This window comes from Miniopterus natalensis, chromosome 8 (genome assembly GCF_054644295.1).
Source record: "Miniopterus natalensis isolate mMinNat1 chromosome 8, mMinNat1.hap1, whole genome shotgun sequence".
In the NCBI taxonomy this organism is placed as follows: Eukaryota; Metazoa; Chordata; class Mammalia; order Chiroptera; family Miniopteridae; genus Miniopterus; species Miniopterus natalensis.
Window position 1 is genome coordinate 26632866 of NC_142088.1, and position 20390 is coordinate 26653255.

A 20390-nucleotide genomic window follows, 5' to 3' on the forward strand; every position below is an offset into this window, starting at 1 on the left:
AGTGGTTAGGGCCTTGTCCCTCAGACTGAAGGGTGTCGGGTTTGATTCCGGTCAAGGGCACATACCTCAGTTGCAGGCTCAATCCCCAGCCCCGGCCAGGATGCATGCAGGAGGCAGCCAGTCAATGTGTCCCTCACACTGATGTCTCCCCCCCCCCCCCCCCCCGCCAGTCCCTTCCACTGTCTCTAAAAACCAATGGAAAAAATATCCCAGGGTGACGACAACAAACCAAGAAAAAACACGGACCACACACAAAACACATTAAACAGGCATCGACTGAAGTCATAACAAAATAAGCTACGTGACTTTTTTCTTCTTCTCACACTCAGAGAATGTAGATCTTCCAAGTAAATTAATTTTCCATGAACTGAAAGTCATCCTTTCAATAGCAAAACAGAAAAAGACCCACTTTTAATGCGAGCTTTCCAAAATTACTTGGCCTTTATGCCCTCTCTCGAAAGAATTATGAATGAATGTTATTTGCTGTGGAGTCATAAATATCTGTCCTAGTTTTAGTAATAACTATTTGTATTATTTAATTAAATTTATTCAGGTGACATTGGTTAATAGGATCATAAAGGTTTCAAGTGTGCATTTCTATGATACACGGTCTGTGTATTGCATCCCGTTTATTTGCATTTCAGTGTTGTGTCAGCGACAGGTAGTCCCGCCCTTAGTCTGCAGCTCTGTTGTCATTTCTGCTTGCTTCTACTGAGACTGGGCTGAATATGAAGTCAGCCGCTTCTCACCTTCTGAGAGTCCATTCCAGAGTTAATGTTTACCTCTTACCATGAAGCAATACGACTCTAAAGGTTGGAGGAGAGTTTGGAGGGAAGAAGACAGATGTTCACTGAGAACTTTCTGTATGCTGCATGGTGCTAAGAACTACACACATTATTTCATTTAGTTTATAAGCTGTCATGGCGAGAACCCAAAAAGCAAAGTGAGCGACATTTACAGCACTCCAGCAATGTTCTGTGCTCTTCAAGATGCGAAAATACATTTCATAAGGATGAGTTTACTATGAGTATTGCTGTAGCTTATAAAGATGTTTTAAAATGGGCTTTATATATTAAGCATTTTAGATAAGCAAATTAATTGCCTTCTCTGAGAGAATTTTTAGTGTTTTTGTGTATAAAATTGGGATCTATGTCTTTGATTAATTAACTAAGCATGTAATAGTAAGTTCTTAAATTTGAGATTCGGTATGAATGGTTAAAGAACAAATGTTGCCTGGTTGTGACATCCACAGCTGCCACACCCTAGACTAGGGAATAAACGTGTGCCTCAGTCTTCCTGCCTACAAAACCAGAATCATCATGATAGTGCCTTTTCACAGATCCTATGGCTGTTGGAACTAAATGAGTCCAATAAATATTAGTTGATGCTATTTGAATTAGTGCCTAGTTTAAATTAATTTGCTTTATAGACTTTTTTGCTGATTTTTTTAGGAATTATCTCCTACTTCAGATGCAAATTTAGTACGATCCTTAATGAATCTAATAGACTGTTTTATGGATGACTTTGCCGATGAAGCCAGAGTAAAAGAGAGAAATGATCGAGAAACTTACTCTTTACTTGAGGTAAGGTCCATTGCCTGTGAATCTGTTGCATTCCCCAATGCTTCCTAATTAATGAAACTCAATTTCCCCTGGAATTAGGGGCTGGACAATGGGTGGTAGCTGAACAGTGAGGGAAAAAAGTCAAGCCCAAAATATCAGGTGCGGGTAGGAAAATGACTAGATTGGCAGTTCTGTTGCATCATGAGGTTTGAGTGGAGCCCAATGGTTTTCTTAGATCTGCTACTGAAATCTTGGGTCATTTTATCAGCCTCAGAAATTATCCATCTCCAAAATGTCAATTATGATTTGACATTCACCTCTCCTTCAACTGCCAAGTCATAACAATTCATTGTCCCCCCCCCCCGACTTTCTTCTCTTTTCTCTTTTTTGTGAGATATAAATGTTTAACATATACAAGGTATCCCCCCAAAATGTATACACACTTTAACAGCTGATAGCTCAATTGATGTTTCTTTTCAGATTTAACCCGTTGGCCTTAATAATTATTCAGAGTGTGTGTATGTGTGCATATGTGTGTATACATATATACTTGGATTGAAAAAAGCAAGAAAATATATAATCTATAAACATATTTATAAAATGGAAGTAAAATTATCAACAGACCTTGAATATCCTTTAATAAAAAAGTATATGCTGCTAATAGTAACACTTATGTAGTCAGTATGTTATTCTTATTGTTTATATTTTATGAAATACATTAATTTTTAATTTAGTTTTAAATAGTTTCCAGAGAGAAACAGTCTATGAGTAATCTAAGAGTAGGTGAACAGTGTCAGAGTCCATAACTTTTATGAGCAGAGTCAAGACTATTTTAGCATTGGCACTAAAAAGGGGATTTGATTTTAAAACAAGCCAACAGGTTTCCTTTTTTAGTGGTTGGTCTTGTCATCTACCCTGTTCCCTCTGCCTGAGTCTGGTAAGAAGAACGCTTGCCAGATGACAGTTCTAGTTATTACAACAGGTAAGTAATAGTAATAATTATTATTACAACAGGTAAGTAATAATAATAATTATTATTACAACAAGTAAGTAAAAGAATATGAGTTCATTCTACTTTTTAAAAATCATTGTATCAAAATTAAAATTTAAAAAACATGTATACTGTGGGTTGACTATTCATTATTAAAATATTCTGTTATATTTATAAAAAGTTATCTCACGTCCTTTTTAATACCAAGGTCCTGCCATATACTTAAAATAGCATGTGATTTTTCCAGACTAATCATTCTAAAGTTTAACTCTGGCTAGAAATTATACTTCACATTGTATTGTCTTCTCTGATAATAAGATTTTTATAAAACATGCAATTTGATTAAAAAACTAATTGTTACAAAATCTTGAGATAACCTACTATCATATATCAGTTTATTCATTTCCTTTCATAGATATTAATCGGCAAATCTGATTCAAGCTTCAAGGAAAGATTAGAGTTATTTTTTAATTCATTCTATCTTTTTATTTCTCCAATACAGGGCATTTTTCTGTTTTCATTGATATGGTCCATAGGTGCTTCTTGTAATGATGATGATCGATTGAAATTTAATAAGATTCTTCGAGAACTAATGGAAGGTCAAATTTCAGAACTAACTCAAAATAAGTATAAGTTACTGAGTGCTGCCGAACAAACGTCTTCAAAAACACTAACTGTCCCGTTTCCTGAAAAAGGAACAGTTTACGAATATCAATTTGTCACTGAGGTAAGAGTTCTGAAGCAGGATTTGCAAGTACCAACCTGGCAGAGTCCCCTTCAAGACACACAGCACATAATGGCTTTGTGGCCACTGTGTCACCCCTGTTTACCTTAAGAGACAGCAGGGAGTAAGGAAGGTGCCCTGGCTTTTGAAGTCAGATACACCTGGGTTTGAGTCCTAGTAAAACCACTTTCTTTCTGCATAGCCTTGGACTAGTTAGTTAACCTCCTGAACCTTGTTTTTCTCATTGATAAAATGAGATAAATAATAATACCTGATGGGCCGATTGTACTCTCTGAATAAAATAACATTATGACATCTGCTCCAGCACTAGGTGCATACTGGTCAAGGACACTTCTTGGAGGTTCATGGTGCACGTTAGCATATCACAGGTGCTAAGCAGCCCCGTAGGAATACACGCCGCTGGTTTAGTAGTGTTAATCCAGCGCTTCCCAAACAGACCGGACAAGAAAACCTGGGTGGTGTTTGTTTACTTGTTTGTTTTTGTGTATAGCTCCCATAAGTATTGTTTTGAGGATGTCGTTTAAGAATATATATATTATTTAAATATATACAGATCCAAGTGAAGTTGGGATCACACCGAATCACCAATGGGTAGTTTTAGATCCTTCTTTTTCCCTTAATAAAGAGAACACCTTTCTATCTCACTAATGTTTCTTTAATAAATGTATTTCTCTAAAGCCTCCCTATTTTCTATCACCTGGATGGACCACAATCTAGTCAGTGTCTGACTCTTGGACATTGAACTGTTTTTGTTGTTTTTTAGTTTTTCTGCTTTAGTGAATATAAGCCTTGTACACAAGTCATTGTATTCATATCTGATTATTTTTTAAGGTAAGTTTCTAGAAAAAGAATTACTGTATCAATTTTTAAACTTTTGTGACTCTGGAGGTGTATTGACAAGCTCACCTCAGAAGAGATTCTTCATCCTGCCAACTGAAAGATATTATCTCTTTATTTCAAATTACTAACAATTGCATTTTCAAAATATGGAAAGGGAATTATTTATTCATCAGCTCTAGAAAGTTCTAGAAATTTCTTTGCAATACAATTTTCAAACTGATATGAATTCAGTCTCCTCAAAAAAATCTCTACTATATGCACAGCACTGTGCCAGAGAATACAAAAATGAATAAAGTACAGTACTGTTCTCAGTGAGTTCCTAACCTTTTCAGAAGAGAGTCATGTAACACTCTAGGCCAAGAGAGTGCCATGTGTCAATGCCCTATTGATGGAAACAGTAAGTCCATCAATAAAGCTGGGTTGTGGGAAATATGAAGATGTGGAGGAAGGACAGGATAGGCCTGAATTCTGATATGTTTTGATTGATAAGGGGCTTGAATTTGATTCTGTAAGAATGGAAAGGACTCTGGTGTTTTTCTAAGGAAAGAGTTAATATTATATATTTGAAACTTTTTGTTATAAACAATGTCATAGCAAATTAAAATTTTAGTTCATAAGCTAATTGGATGCAAAGACATTGTATAATATTAATTCATCATAATATCATATTAAGAAATCTTATATATTCTAGATATCTTTTGCACAACAATGTGGATATAATTAACACTATTGAACTGTACACTTAAAAATGGTTAAAGATTAATTTTAGGTGTTTTTTTAAACCACAAAGATAAGCTGTTATAAATACCATTATAAAAGTCAAGCAATATGCAGCTGATGTTCTAGGTAGAAAAAACTTTTATATTGGTTAATTTTTATTGAATAAATTTCTTTGCTCTTTAATACATTGATTAGCCCAATTTTCTCAATGCCATTAAAGAATCTAACATTTGGCAAAAATAACTGATCTTTGGGTTGTCATAATCAGTGGTTTTAGAGCATCAAAAATATCAAAACATTGTAATTTCATTTTTATTTATATAAAAGCCCAGTTTTTTCTTAATTTCACACAAAATTTGAGTTTAAAACAAATAAAAACTTTAAATATTAGGGTTTCTTGGTCTTGATTTTTCATCTTTTCTATAATGGGACAGGAGTACAGAGGCCTTAAAAGTATAACATAATATTCCCTATTTGGCTGTTTATTATAAACAGGGAATAGGAAGATGGGAACCATGGGTAAAGAAATTGGCAGAAGCTCCTCCAATTCCTAAGGATATGATGTTTAATGAAATCATTGTGCCAACTCTGGACACAATTCGATACTCAGTATTAATGGAATTGTTAACCACCCATCAGAAGCCTTCAATATTTGTAGGACCAACAGGAACTGGAAAGAGTGTTTATATTATTGTAAGTATTGTAGAAATCTACATATTAAAATGTGCAGAGTTGCCCCCTAAGAATTTTTAAAACCACCTGAAATAGTAGACTTAATATCTTTAAATACTCAAGTGTTTTGGTATTGAAGCCACAAAGAAGTTTTGTGTAATTGCCTATTTATTTTAGAAAATTGATTAAAGATATGATGCCATTTTATATCACTAATTACTGTCTCTTTTTAGGTATTTTAATAAAAATAGCTTGTCCAAGGTGAAGAATTTCCTATCCTTTGAAATGGTGTTTTGGTTAATTACACTAGATATTTAAATTTCTCAATTATTTACTATCTGAATAGTTACTATGTAGTAAGTAATTGAGCAATTTTTTACTAAAAAGTTTTTAGTAATTTTTTAGTAATTTAGTAATGTAGTAATTTTTCTTAATGATTTCTGGAATCATACCCATTGTGTGTTAGTTAAGAAAATGCTAGCTGCTGTAACAGATAAAGCCCCACATTTCAGTAGCTTTATACAGCCTATGTTCCCTTGAGTTTAGGGGGTCATATTGATCAAAGACCAGTTGCTGTCTCTAGTTTCAGATTTCTGAAAACAGAAAGCTGGCTGGAATTAATAGTAAATAACACCCCCAGCCTTTTGCGTGGCAAATAAGTATAAGTTTCCCCAGGGTCAGATGGACAATATGGAAGATAAGTGGATTTGAGTGTTCCTGGGATCCATTCTAGATGACTGCCCACAGCAGTGAGGGATCCCCATTTGTTCCCTATGTCAGAGAACTGTGCAGTGTGGGTGTCACTTTGGAGTATCTGAAGGACCTACACAGCTGCTCCTCTCAGAGAGCAAGCATTTGGAAGCTTGCCATGACAGCGGGCAAGAAAGCATTAGCCGAGGGAGAACCACAGCGGAGCCAGTGAAGTAGGACTCTCGCCTCTCTTCCTTTGCTCTGCCCTCTACCCAATGGTGGCAGAGGAAGAGATGGGGGAAGCAGACGAAGGAGAGGGAAGGGGCCTTCAGTGGTCACTCCCCCATTGCAGAGCCCCAGTCAATTTACATCCCCCCAGTTTATGACAGTGCCTGTTTATTTTAATTTAATTGTTTAATCCTTTTGGAATACATTTGGGTACATTGTTAAATAATTGTCCTGGTATCATTTATTAAATAATGTCTTTCACAACAGATTGAAATGGCACCTTTGTTATAATCTAAATGCTGCATGTATCAGGGAATATCCAAAAGCAGAGAGGGGAGAAGTTCAGACTAAGATTTCAAATCGTCATGTTGATTTGGCCTGGATTGTTAAAAAATAACTGAAAGTGTACAGAAAGCTAAGGAATTTATCCAATATATGATCAAGAGTCAGGGAATGGAGACTTGACATGGTTAATGGGGGGAAAAAAGTCATTTGTCACTTGTACCCCCATCAAATTCAGCCCAGGCAATAAACTGCTCAGGCAAAAACAACATTGCTGTTCACAAAATTGAAAACATACCTTGCATTTTATTTTGTAATCAGCTTTTTTCTACCTAATACATTGCAAATATTTTCCTATTTCATTATTCTTCTACAAGATGATTTGTAGAACACAACATCTTGATTAACAATCTATGATTGCAGCGACTTTCCAGTGAATTCCACTTTGAAAATACAATTGTCTTACTTAAGCTTCCTAACTTACAATCAGATAAGTTGGCATTTAAGTAGAAAGATAATAAGCTGTATTAAAAAGAATATTGATCTGGAGACGCAATAGGAGTATAGGTTCTTGCCCTGTCCGTAAGACCTTAAGCCAGTTTCTCAACCTCTGAGCTCCTGTGACTTCATTTTAAGATGGAATGTGTAAGCTACATGGTGGTTTTGGAAATCAGAGAAACTTCATGGATGGTCTGGGACAAATAGAGACACACCATTGCCATAGTAACGGTTGTTTCTATTGATTTCATCTCCTTTTACATTGTTAAGACACTCAGGTTAAATTTAAGTTTGTCAAAATGATATTTAGCATTTATTTTGAAATGTCAAAACATAATTCCAACTATGGTTCATTTTATTATTTCCTATTATATAGAATTTCCTTTTAAATCAACTCAATAAAGAAATCTACAAGCCTCTGCTAATTAACTTCTCAGCACAAACTACAGCAGCTCAAACTCAGAATATTATCATGTCAAAATTGGACAAAAGAAGAAAGGGAGTTTTTGGCCCTCCTTTGGGCAAGAAAATGGTAATTGCTATGTTTCTATACATGTGATACAGGGTGGGTCCTATTCATATACACTGCAACAATCAGACAAGGAAACCAGATGCGCTGGGCTTGATATCTTTTTGTACGTGTTTTTTATCACAAATTTTGATTAAGAAATTTCCTTAAAAGTGTGTTCATATTTGTATGTGCATTATGCATTAGACAACTTGACATTAAAAACAAGCAGTTGCCCTTTAAATTGAAAGTAAAATATTCACCTGGGAAGTTATCTACCTTCCCAGTTCTCTCATTAACATTTTTACTTAGTGGAGTCTTTGCTGCTTGCTTTTCTAGACCCATAAACATCCCAGTTATCAATTGACCTACCTGTGTTCCTCTACCAAGAACACCCTTCTCAACTACACTCTCACCACTCAGAGGTTATGCTCATTTCAAAATCACACTTTCTCATATATTTTAATGTATTGAAGTTGTACAAGGAAGAAAGAGAAGGCATATTGAGAAACAAATCATATGAGAGGATTAATAAGTCCTTAAGCTCTTAACCTATAAGGTTAGTAATAAAGCTGTGTCCCTATTCCTGAGAAGCATGGATGCTAAGGGGTATTACAGTTGATTTGAAAAGAAACCATCACTTCCCATATCGGTATGCTATAAGATGACGACCCAGTTCTTTGCCTCAACATTATTAGCACAATAGGACACTACAAGATGTTAATATTTTCTAATAACTCTTCTCTGGTCATTCTCAGGTTGTCTTTGTGGATGATGTCAATATGCCTGCTCGGGAGGTGTATGGGGCTCAACCTCCCATCGAGTTACTGAGACAGTGGTTAGATCACTGGAATTGGTATGACCTAAAGGATTGTTCTATGATTAAACTAGTGGACATTCAGATCATGTGTGCTATGGGACCTCCAGGTACATTTCCTAAGTTTGTGATTGTTAAGATTGAAAATCACTCTGGCCATATCTAAAGAGATGGCTGGAGAAAGAGAAACCCAACTGAATGATTTGAGTTAGAGTTTTGTGTTGTCTATTTTCTATGTGCACACAGTGTGACCTAAGGGACTGTACTACAGTGGTCAGCATGGCAAAGTGGGTCGCCTTGACTGGGGCCAGCCTTCCTTCCACCAGCTCTTCCAAATCCTTTCTCTCCCACCTTATGAGACTTTGCTTCCCATTTCCTGTTCCTGCATTCTGAGATCCCAGGTCCCTCTGGGCAGCTCATTTCCATTTCATGCCTTAAAGTTTCAACTGCCTGAAACATCCCTGCTTCTGAGATCACCTTTCCTCTACCCCTCTCTAGCCCCATTCTAGTGAGCCTCTGGATTTAGACAGGCAGTTGAGAGGAATTTAAGTAGGAAGTGGCCACAGAATTAATTCCTAGAGACCGTTTACATTTTCCAAGAGAAATTTAAAAACTCAAGTGAATCGCTATGTAGAAGAAATTTTGTATGCTGGAATATCTAAAATGGCTTGATTCACCTAACTGGACATATTTAATTGTTCTTTTGCTGAACTCAAGCTGGTATTCTACTTTTTAAAAATTCCTTTCCTCAATGTACCATTTCTTCCGGAAATCTCTCTGGTTTTGCCTCTGAGCCCTCTGACCTTTATCTGACCCATAATGTGGACAGTTTGCTGAGTAATTGCTCACAGCTCCCCCCCCATAAATAAGACCGTTGCTCCTGGGTCTCAGGCTTCAGTTCTACCCTGCCTCTCTGCCACCCCTGCAAGCCAGTTCTTCATACTACATGTTCACTTTTCCCTGCCTCTTCAGGGACTGGACAGAAAATTAGGCTGAATTCATGAGGTATCTTTTTCTCTTGGACCCCATTTTCTAAAAATACCAACATTTCTGAATGTTCTCTGGGAAGAAGGGTTGAAGACAGAGCTGAGGGATATGATCTCTTGCCTTTCCTTCTGCAAGCCTTTCATCATCTTCTTAAACTTGCCCAGTAAATCAGTGTTCATTATGAGCTTCTTAATACATAGACATACCTGTTTTGATCTGTAGGCTACCAGTTCCATGCTGTCACATGTTATTCATGTTTCCAGAGGCAGCACTGTGTAATTCAGTGATAAAAACAAAATATAGATTTACCATTTTAAACAAACATAAAACATGAACCTATATATTTTTATGCAAACTGTATATTAGAGATACTGTACACTTTTAAAATCACTTTTTTAAACCAAAGATTTCATGATAGAATTCTTTTAAAATACAGGTGCAATTTGTCTATATATTTAAAAATTATAATATCAATCAATTTTGTAAAATGATGTGTTACTTTCTAAGTCAAGTATTAATGCCTCATATTTGAAATATAATCATTATTTCATGAAAGTGAGATAACCCCCGAATTTTTAAAAATGCAAGCAGCCAGTGAAGTAGCCGCATGAACCACGTAGACTAACCTTGTGGAAATTCATTTAAGATGTGGGAAAAGAACTGGGCGCTATGCCAAGGTTGTACTGAATTTCAGACATGTGGGAAGGACCCTAAAGTTTGATCATTCAGGTTTGCCTTATATTAACATTGTATAATATTGTATCTTAATATTTTATTGTGATGATGTTCACAGTTTACTGCTTTGGGCTATAGTCCTGGAGAAGGTGGCCAATGGCTCTTTCTGTCTGGTTGAGTTTCCTTTGGTAACATAGATATGACCCAAGATTTTGTCTAATTAGTTGAACTAATTCAGATAATTCAACTAGAAAACAAAATCTTGGGTTTGAGGGTATACTTTCTTGAGGTCAGGGTTATCCAAGAAACTGATTATTATTTTATTTTATATTATATTTTATTTTATTTTTATTGATTTCAGAGAGGAAGGGAGAGGGAGAGAGAGATAGAAACATCAATGATGAGAGAGTCATTGATGGGCTGCCTCCTGCACACCCCCGACTGGGGATCGAGCCCGCAACCCAGGCACGTGCCCTGACTGGGAATCGAACTGCGATCTCCTGGATCCTAGGTCGATGCTCAACTGCTGAGCCACACCCAGCCAGGCGAAGCTGATTATTCTTAACTTCGCAGTGTGTCATGAATTTGTCCATCTTTCAAGTTATTTTATGCTCTAAAATATTAGAGATAATACTCTGGTATATATTAGCAACATTGTTAAGAGTTATCCTTTTTAATATACAGGTGGTGGTCGAAATCCAGTAACTCCTCGGTTCACACGGCATTTCAATATTGTAACAATCAATGAGTTTAGTGATAAATCCATGTTTACAATCTTCTCTAGAATCTTAACCTGGCATTTAAAAATCTGGTAAGTAATTAAAAGTATGGGTTTTTTCCTCTAAGGTGGAATAAAATCTTTTGAAAACATATCAATATAAATAGTGCTCCTTAAACTTTTCCACAAAAGCATGCCTAGACAAAGAAAAGATAATAGGTAACATTGCTCCCCTCCACTGCTCCCATCTCCAGATTATGGGAGCATCACAAAAAGGAGCCAGAGTAGCTTTCTTTTTCCCCTTTTTTTTTGGGGGGGGGTGGGTCTGAAGTCTTGTATTTTAGCCTAAAAAGCCATACAAATTTTGCATTCTGCTGTATAATATGTTCATGCTGGGATTATCAATATTTTGAATTTTCACCACATAGTGCAATTAATGATGGAAAGATATGTCAGGTTTATCCTATGACTTTGATACCTCTAGGACAAGGTGGGGAATGTCCGGCCTACGGGCCCTATACGGCCCCTGAAATCATTTGGTCTGGCCCTGACAAGGCAACGTCAGGCAGGACTTGAAATTCAATAAATCTAGTAGCTTTTTTCCCATAGCTAAATTTTAAGTTGATAATTTTGTATGGCCCTCGGATGATGTTATAAATATCCAAATGGCCCTTGGCAGAAAAAAGTTTCCCCACCCCTGCTCTAGGAGAACGCTTGAGTTCCCAGGGGTGTCCATGTCCAAGCTGGAGTGTAGCCTTGGAACCCGTGCCCTGGGGAAGTGCTGCTCCCCAGCTCCAGATGCGCAGCGCTTCACACGGTGCCGAGCCTGGCAGACCTGAGCCGCGCCTCGACTCCCTGACGTCCAGTCTCGGGAAATGACCATTCCTTGCCCTTCCCAGTGATGATGGAGGACAGCTGGCTCTGTGTCAAAGCAGAGGTTAATTATAGGCAATTTTTCCAAATAAGATCTTTCCCCCATGTTCTTTCTACACTAATCATGCCCTTTGCCTCCCTTTTTTATTCTGGTTCACTATTTATTTAACTCTCTTTTTAATTCTCCTTTTTCTTTTTCTCTTTGCCTTATTCTTTCTATATTTTTATTTTCTTTTTCCTTTCTCTGAAAATACCTGTTTCACCAGTGTTCTTCGGGGATTCTATCTATAAGAGAGTGAAAAAGGTTAGGACTGACTTGTTTAGTGGATCCTGGATTTGAGTTATATAAACTGGGTTCCTTGGTTGGCTGTTATGTTCACTTATTTAAGTAGTTTAAAGTCCATTAAACTGGTTCTGATACTCATGGAGTTCCTTTGAACATAAAATAAAATAATGAATGGAAAGTAGCTTTAAAAGAAGTAAAAATTCTATCATTATAATAAGAAATGGTAATTCTATAAACTAAATCAATTGAGTCAGTCAGAATAAAAATTTTGTTAGATATGCAAAATTTTTATATATCATAATTCTATATTTGCTAACATCTTTATTTAAATTTTTTTAAGTTATAAATTTCCAGACGATTTTCTAGATTTGTCCACACAAATTGTAAATGGTACGATGAATTTGTATAAAGAAGCAATGAAGAATCTCTTGCCTACTCCAGCTAAATCTCACTACTTGTTCAACCTCCGTGACTTCTCCCGTGTCATTCAGGGTGTTTGTTTGTCAAGACCAGAAACCACAGAAACCAAAGAAGCGATTAAACGTCTTTGGGTTCATGAGGTAAATTTCCATGTTATTGAAATATGATTATGCAAGAAACAAGGATTTTAGCATGCCAACAACTGAGCAAAAAGAAATACTCGGCACTTTATATTGCTGAAATGCAACGGGCTATTTGGCATGATGAAGGTCAATAATCAACATAATTTTTAAAAATATTTAACACTAGTATTTTTTATGCTACATAAAATGTGTCATCTCTCATTTTTAGGAATTCCTGTTGATTTAAGTGACTTAATCTTTGTTAGTTTGACTTCAAATAATTTTGAGGTGGAACACCTTTTGATCTGTTCTTATGAGAAGTGAATGTATTCATTTACATTATTTACTTGTAGTTTTGCTAGATGCCAAAGGAACTGTAAACCAACCAGTTTGGAGAACATAGAAACTACATAAAAATATATTTAAATTCTCTTTGGGAAGGGGAATGTGGGTGAAGATTTTCTTGTAAAGGTTTATGGAAGGAAGGAGGAAGGGTCAGTGAAAGAGAGAATACAAAAAACATTGCATCAAAAATAAGAGCTCCATATTTTTAAAATAGGCAAAGGATATGAGAAAATCAGAGGAAGTATTCTATTTTTAATACATAAATAATATAATTATTTTAATTTTAATAATGTTTCTTTTAATTAAAATTAATAATTTTAATTTTAAGAAATCTAGAAAGTTGGAATGTGCTGCGATGTTAAAATCGTGCTACAGAGACATAAATTTCAAAAGGGCTTTTAAAATTCTGTTTCTGTACGCTTTTAGATCCACAGTTTGAATTCCTAAATCCTCACACCTTCAAACATATGTCCACGTGAAGGACCATTCCATTAGAAAATTTTGGCCACAGCAAGGTCCCCATAGGTGACTCGGGGGGGAAGTACGATCGGCAGATTCTTGCTGCACCCACCATGGGTCACTTAGCTGCCTGAGTGGGATCCATGTTCTGGAGCATGGACACGGGCTGTAAGCCTGGGAGGTCACCTGGGCAATGGAAACAAAGCTGAAAGGAGGGGGGAGTGTCATCGAGTTCACTGAAGGAGCGCACTGCCCGAGGCAGCACTTGGTCATGGGCCACATCTTACCCTAGGAAGCATCTAGCAGTCTGCACCTCGGGAGCTTTGCTTCGGATATTTCTTCCACTTAGAGCACCTGAGTCCCATTATTCACAAGCCTTCCCCGCTTACCCCCTTAAGTTCTCTGGTCAAATATCCATTTACCGCAGAGGCTCCCCTTGGAGCATTCCCACCCTTGCTTTATAACTCTTTACCCTTCCCCTCTCTCGCTTTATTCTTCACAACACTGGATATCACTTGATACCATTTATATTTTCGCTTACATATTGTCTCGCTAGAAGTTTTATGAGAGCAGCAACTTCATTTATTCACTGCATTCTCCAGTGCCTGCAGATGTGCTGATAACCTCTGGGAAACACTGCCTTAGGTTCTTACTAAATTGCCAGCTAGATAATATACTTGATTCATTGATGCCTGATGAGTGAGGTGGATTTAACTTAGTTGCCTCTTCCCCTGGGACTATTGTACGAGGTCTTTCAGTACCTCCACCCAAGGAGGTGACTATTAGCAGATGCTGGGAAACTAGATTGTTCCACAGAAAATTAGCTTTTGAACTTGTTGGAGTATGGGAGGCTTCAGTCATGTCATTTGCCTGCACAGCCACAACTGCTACAAAAATGGATGACACTATTTTGTCGTCCACTAGACAATAGTAAAAAAGCTAAAATCATAATTCTTTAACACCATTAGGTTGACTACAAGGCAGTCTGTAATAATTTTAATTCTCAAGTCTATAGTTTTTACATATGTTGTCTTTACTTTTGCCATGCATCTGTGAGACGTGCAGCGCAGGTGTTGCTGCTTCCATGCTGTCGGCGAAGAAGCTGACTTAGACAGGCTTAAGTAATTCCCCCCAAATGTCAGAAGTTTTGCTGACAAGAATATGCATTGGTTATATCACATATGTATCAGTCTGCTAGTGCTGCCATAACAAAATACCACAGACTGAATGTCTTAAACAACAGAAATTGATTTTCTCATAGTTCTGGAGGCCAGAAGTCCAAGATCAAGGGGCTGTTAGTATGAGGTTCTGGCGAAGGTTCTCTTCTTGACTTGCAGATAGCTGCCTTCTTGCTGGGTCCTACATGGCCTTTCCTCTCGGGTGCCTGCAGAGAGAGAGAGAGCTCTGGTGTCTCTTCCTCTTCTTATACAGCACACCAGACCGATTGGATTAGGGCCCCACCCTTATGACCTCACTTAACCTTAATTGCCACCTTAATGGACTTCTTTCCAAATACAGTCACAGTGTGGGCAGGGCTTCAATATATGAATTTAGGGAGGACACAGTTCAGTCCAGAACAGACTGTAGCCGAAGGACACCCGTGGGACTTTGAGGAAATCGTTATTTTATGTAGCAAGTCTGATTAACTATTTCTTACAGTCCCATAACATGTGCCTGTTGCCAGAGTTTATTTTAGTAGATTGCTTTCTGCAACGACTTACAACAAAAATAATTTTTAAATGTTCCAAACAAACTTGCTTTCCACAGAAGACTTTTTCTAGAATATGTGCAGTAAAAAATAATATCTATTGATTTGCCAGTAATTTTCAAAATGTTATCTGGCTTGGAAGAAGGGAAGATCACTGCACAGGAGTTGGAACACCCTAGATACCAGTGCCCAGCGCTACCTATATCTGAGTGACCAGCAAAGGCAGTCACTCGCCTTATCTAGATTTTTTTCCTTCTCTAGTCCTTAACACACTTTGCATATCTACCATCTGCTTCAGTCCCACAAATTACCTTTTTTAATTGAAAACTGCATGTAACTGTGTATTATTTCAAATATATGTCATCAAAATGAATATTTAAAATAAATATGATCATGAACTCATGTGCTGATTGTTTGGATATGCTTTTAATAAATCCCATACAAATTTCCTGAGAGTACTTTTTATTTTACTTGAAATTAGCAGAGAAATAAAACTAAAATAATATAAAAAAAAGAAGTCAGTTCCTAAAGCTGCTTTTTAATTATTATCCAGGTCCTTAGAGTGTATTATGATCGCCTCCTGGATAATGCAGACAGAAGTTGGCTTATCAACTACATTCAAGAAATTTTGAGAAGTCATATGAATGAAAATTTTCATGAGCTTTTTCAGCGTTTGGATTTCAATGGTGACGGACAGGTCGAAGAAGATGACCTACGCAGCTTAATGTTTTGTGATTTCCATGATCCCAAGAGGGAAGACACCAACTACAGAGAAGTTGCAGATGTGGATGATCTTCGGGTGATAGTAGAAGCTCACCTTGAGGAATATAACAACATGAGCAAAAAAACCATGAACCTTGTCTTATTCCGATTTGCCATAGAACACATCAGCAGAATTTCCAGGATCCTGAAGCAGCCTCGCAGCCACGCTCTTCTGGTTGGTGTTGGAGGGAGTGGCAGACAGTCTGTCACCAGATTGGCTGCCCACATGGCTGATTATACAGTTTCCCAGGTTGAAATCACGAAGGGCTATAGCACCTCTGAGTGGCATGACGATTTAAAACTGATCTTAAGGAAATGTGCTGAAGGTGAGGTGCATGGTGTCTTCCTGTTTACAGATACTCAGATTAAAAGGGAGTCGTTTTTAGAAGATGTCAACAATCTGCTAAATGCTGGGGAAGTTCCAAATCTCTTTGCATTAGATGAAAAACAAGAGATATGCGATAAGATGCGTCAGTTAGATCGCCAACGGGATAAAACCAAACAAACAGATGGAAGCCCTATAGCTCTTTTCAACATGTTTATTGATCGCTGCCGCAACCAACTGCATGTCGTCCTTGCCATGAGTCCCATTGGAGATGCATTTCGGATTCGTCTTAGAAAGTTCCCTGCTCTTGTTAACTGCTGTACCATTGATTGGTTTCAGGTATTGCCATGTAAATTTTTGATAGACTTCTAGAAATGTTGATTCTCCATCATCACTATGACTTATTTTGTAGACTCCCCTCTAGAAAATGTAGCTTTAGCAGAATTTTGTGATAAATAATAATGTATTATTTCATAAAATTATAATTCAAGAAATCATCATAATAGAAAATCATTTTATTACTAGTGTATACAGTCATTAACCCCACTATGTCATAGAAAGTTTTAGGATAAATTTATCAGTCAGAGTTCTGACAGGAAAGACAGAGCACATTGGAAGGAGTCACTGAAGAAAGCAGAATGAAAGGACTCTTCATGGAGGTGTAGGTGGGCTTAAAGGAAATGAGAGGGAATGGTAGAGCAATTGGCAGCACTGGAACATAGCAGGAAGTGGTTACTCCAGCTCGATATAAAAGGGCCCAGGGAATAAGGAGTGTTACTGGAGTTAGGAGCAGTGGAAGAAGGATTCCCTGACAGGTGCAGGAACCCAAAACCTGGAACTCAGCTCCTGCTAGCAAGGAATAGAGGTATAAATACCCCTACCTGTCTCTCCTTCCACCCTCAAGTATGATTCTTGCATTTTGGCTTGAGCAACTGGGTAGATGGGATTATGTTTACTAAGTTGGAAAAGACTGCAACTGTTTTGGGGATATAGGAACCATGCTTTGGACTTGTTGAGTTTGAGATGCCTATAAGAGAAATGAAGGAGGCAGTTGCTCATATAATTCTGGAGTTTAGGAGAAAAGATAACATTTACCTCAGAGAATTATTGGGAGAATGAAATGAGATAATTCTGGTGGAATTCACATAGGAAGTTTAGTTCCTTTCCTCTTCCTTGCTCCTGTAATACTTACGAGCAATTTCTCTAAGTCCCGAACAAACCATGGAGTTAATATTACATGCACTGACTGCTGGCCCCCTGCCCTCAGCATGCAAGTGCTTGGGGGCAGCTACTCAGGAAAACCTTTCCCAAGCATCCCTCATGCTTTCCCCTCCATTTCTAACACCCATAAATTTTAAAAGACTACAGTAGCAATAGACTTATATTAGTAACTTTGATCAAGTGCTAAAGCATTTATTTTAAATTTAGTCATGGCCTGAAGATGCACTACAGGCAGTTGCCTCACGCTTTTTGGAAGAAATTGAAATGTCAGAGGAAATACGAGATGGCTGTATTGACATGTGTAAAAGCTTCCACACTTCTACTATAGATTTATCACGATCCTTCTATGTTGAACTTCAAAGATACAATTATGTGACTCCGACCTCTTATCTTGAATTAATCTCTACCTTCAAACTGTTGTTGGAAAAGAAAAGAAGGTAAAAATGAATTTTTATATTTTTAAGTAAGTTACAGAGATTTATGATTTATTTCATGTATATTTGTGTGTGTGTATATATATATATATATATATATATATATAGTGAATTTTGTTAAATTTTTAAATGATTTACTCCACAAACATTTTTAGGGCAGGAAGTGGGTCTTACTCTTTTGTATAGATACATTGCCTAACATATCAAAAATACATGATCATGTTTGTTGAAGAAAGTGTGTCACTCAAAGCTGTGGTAAGGCTGCAAGATACTTTGACAATAATATTGACAAAAATTACCACTGGAGAGTAATTTTTCTTTGATAATAGAAAAACTTTCTATTTTTTTTTATGTCTCAATTTATTTTATTGTTGAAAGTATTATAGATGTCCCGTACCGCCCCCCCCCATTGACCCTCTCCACCCTGCACTGCCCCCCAGGCCTTCACCACACTACTGTGTGTGTCTATGGGTTATGCATCTATGCATGTAAGTTCTTAGGTTAATCTCTCCCCACTCACCTCCCTGCCCGCGCCCTCCCTCTGAGATTTGTCATTCTGTTCCATGCTTCTACGTCTCTGGATCTGTTCTGTTCATTGGTTTATTTTGTTCATTAGATTCCATGTATGAGTAAAATCATGAGATACTTGTCTTTCTCTGACTGGCTTATTTTGCTTAGCATAATACTGTCCAGGTCCCATTATGCTGTCTCAAAGGGTAAGGGATCCTTCTTTTTTATAGCTGTGTAGTATTCCATGGTGTAAATGTCTGAGAAGATTCTTGATATGATTTCAATCTTTGTGAACTTGTAGAGTCTTGTTTTATGTCCTAACATGTGGTCTATCTTTGAGAGTGTCCTATGTGCACTTGAGAAGAATGTATATTCTGCAGCTTTGGGGTGAAATATTCTCTAAATGTCAATCAAACCCATCTGATCTAGTGTGTCATTTAGAGTCACTTTTTCCTTATTGATTTTTTTGTCTGGAAAATCTCTTCAGTAAAGTCATTGGGGTGTTAAAGTCCCCTACTATGACTGTGTTGCTTATCAATCTCTCCCTCACATTCCTCCAGAAGTATGTATGTGGGTGTGTATGTATATATGTATGGGTGTGTATATCGACATATATATATATATATATATATATATAGATAGATAGATAGATAGATAAATACACACCCACACATATATATGTATATTTAGGTGCTTCTATATTGGGTTCATATATGTATGCTAGGGTTATGTCCTCTTGTTGACCTTTATTGTCCCTTGTTTCAGCCTTCATTTTGAAGTCTATTTTGTCAGATATAAATATTGCTGCTCCAGCTTTTTTTCTTTTTTGTTTCCAATTGCAGGGAAAAATTTTTTCCATCCCTTCACTCTCAGTCTGTGTAGAAAAACCTTCTCTTTAGATACTGAATAGCTGAAACTCAGAGACAGCCACTGAATGTACCTAATCAGCTTTCCTTCTTCAAATAAACTTTCATTTGAAAATATCAATACAAATAGCAATAAACTCATGTACTATAGAATGTGTCAGTGTGAGCTTTTTTATGCTACTGAAGGTGCTTTTTACATGCAGAAAAGTATTTTCAAAATTTCCTTTGGTTCTAAAAATTGAAAATATGTACATTACAATATAAAACCTTAAGTTAAGCTAGAAAGTTAGAAGTTTGGAAATTTTATTGATCACCTTTAAGAGGGTCTTCAACTAATGCTTGTTCACAAAAGCTTGTTTAAACAAACTTTTTATATTGTACTATTTTAAAATACATTTTTATTCCCTTTTAAGGTTTGATATAATTAAACTTTCCTACTTAAATAATTAATAAATCTAGTAAATTAAATGTATACATATTGTGCATCTTAAGTTTTTAAAAAATGTTGGAATATTATCTATAAACTTAATGAGATTTTTACTTAAAAACACAAATCTTACTCTACTACTCAGTTACACAATTTATATATATTGCAGTACCTTTTTATTGAATAACTTGACATGTAACATTGTGTAAGTTTAAACTTGTTACTTTGATACATTTAATATTGCAGTATGATTGTCATTGTACTGCTATTTATGACATTATATAATTGTAGTACAATATCATTAGCTATATTCATTTTACCATGCATTAGAGCTATATGGATTTTTTACTATTCATTATAATTTTGTACCCTTAAACACCATCACTCTTGTCCCCCACACCTAGTGCCCTGGTAACCACCCTTATACTCTGTTTTTTGTAGGTGTGACTTGCAATGCCTGCTGCTGTTGGGGTGCCACAGCTTTCCTATTCACAGTGGTTCACACCCTCATATTTGAATTATACCATTAGTATTTTTTGCATCTACCTAGTTTGATTCCACATACATGATTTCATACAGTACTTATCTTTCTCTGACTTATCTCACTTAGCATACTGTGCTCAGAGTCCATCTATGTTGTCAGGATGCCCTCCTTTCTCGTGGCTGAATATTCCATTATGTGATTTATGTTGGAACTAT

General features: G+C 36.7%; 1 protein-coding gene across 1 annotated transcript in view; it reads left to right on the top strand.

Annotated features, from left to right (window-relative positions):
* Window positions 1-20390, top strand: part of DNAH7 (dynein axonemal heavy chain 7) — a 184497-nt gene that overhangs the window by 88974 nt on the left and 75133 nt on the right. The window contains exons 35-43 of the mRNA XM_087819982.1: window positions 1452-1583; window positions 3056-3280; window positions 5354-5551; window positions 7605-7760; window positions 8495-8663; window positions 10900-11026; window positions 12433-12652; window positions 15700-16572; window positions 17662-17891. Coding sequence (XP_087676108.1) covers window positions 1452-1583; window positions 3056-3280; window positions 5354-5551; window positions 7605-7760; window positions 8495-8663; window positions 10900-11026; window positions 12433-12652; window positions 15700-16572; window positions 17662-17891 — 2330 coding nt within the window. The remainder of the gene's footprint in view (window positions 1-1451; window positions 1584-3055; window positions 3281-5353; window positions 5552-7604; window positions 7761-8494; window positions 8664-10899; window positions 11027-12432; window positions 12653-15699; window positions 16573-17661; window positions 17892-20390) is intronic.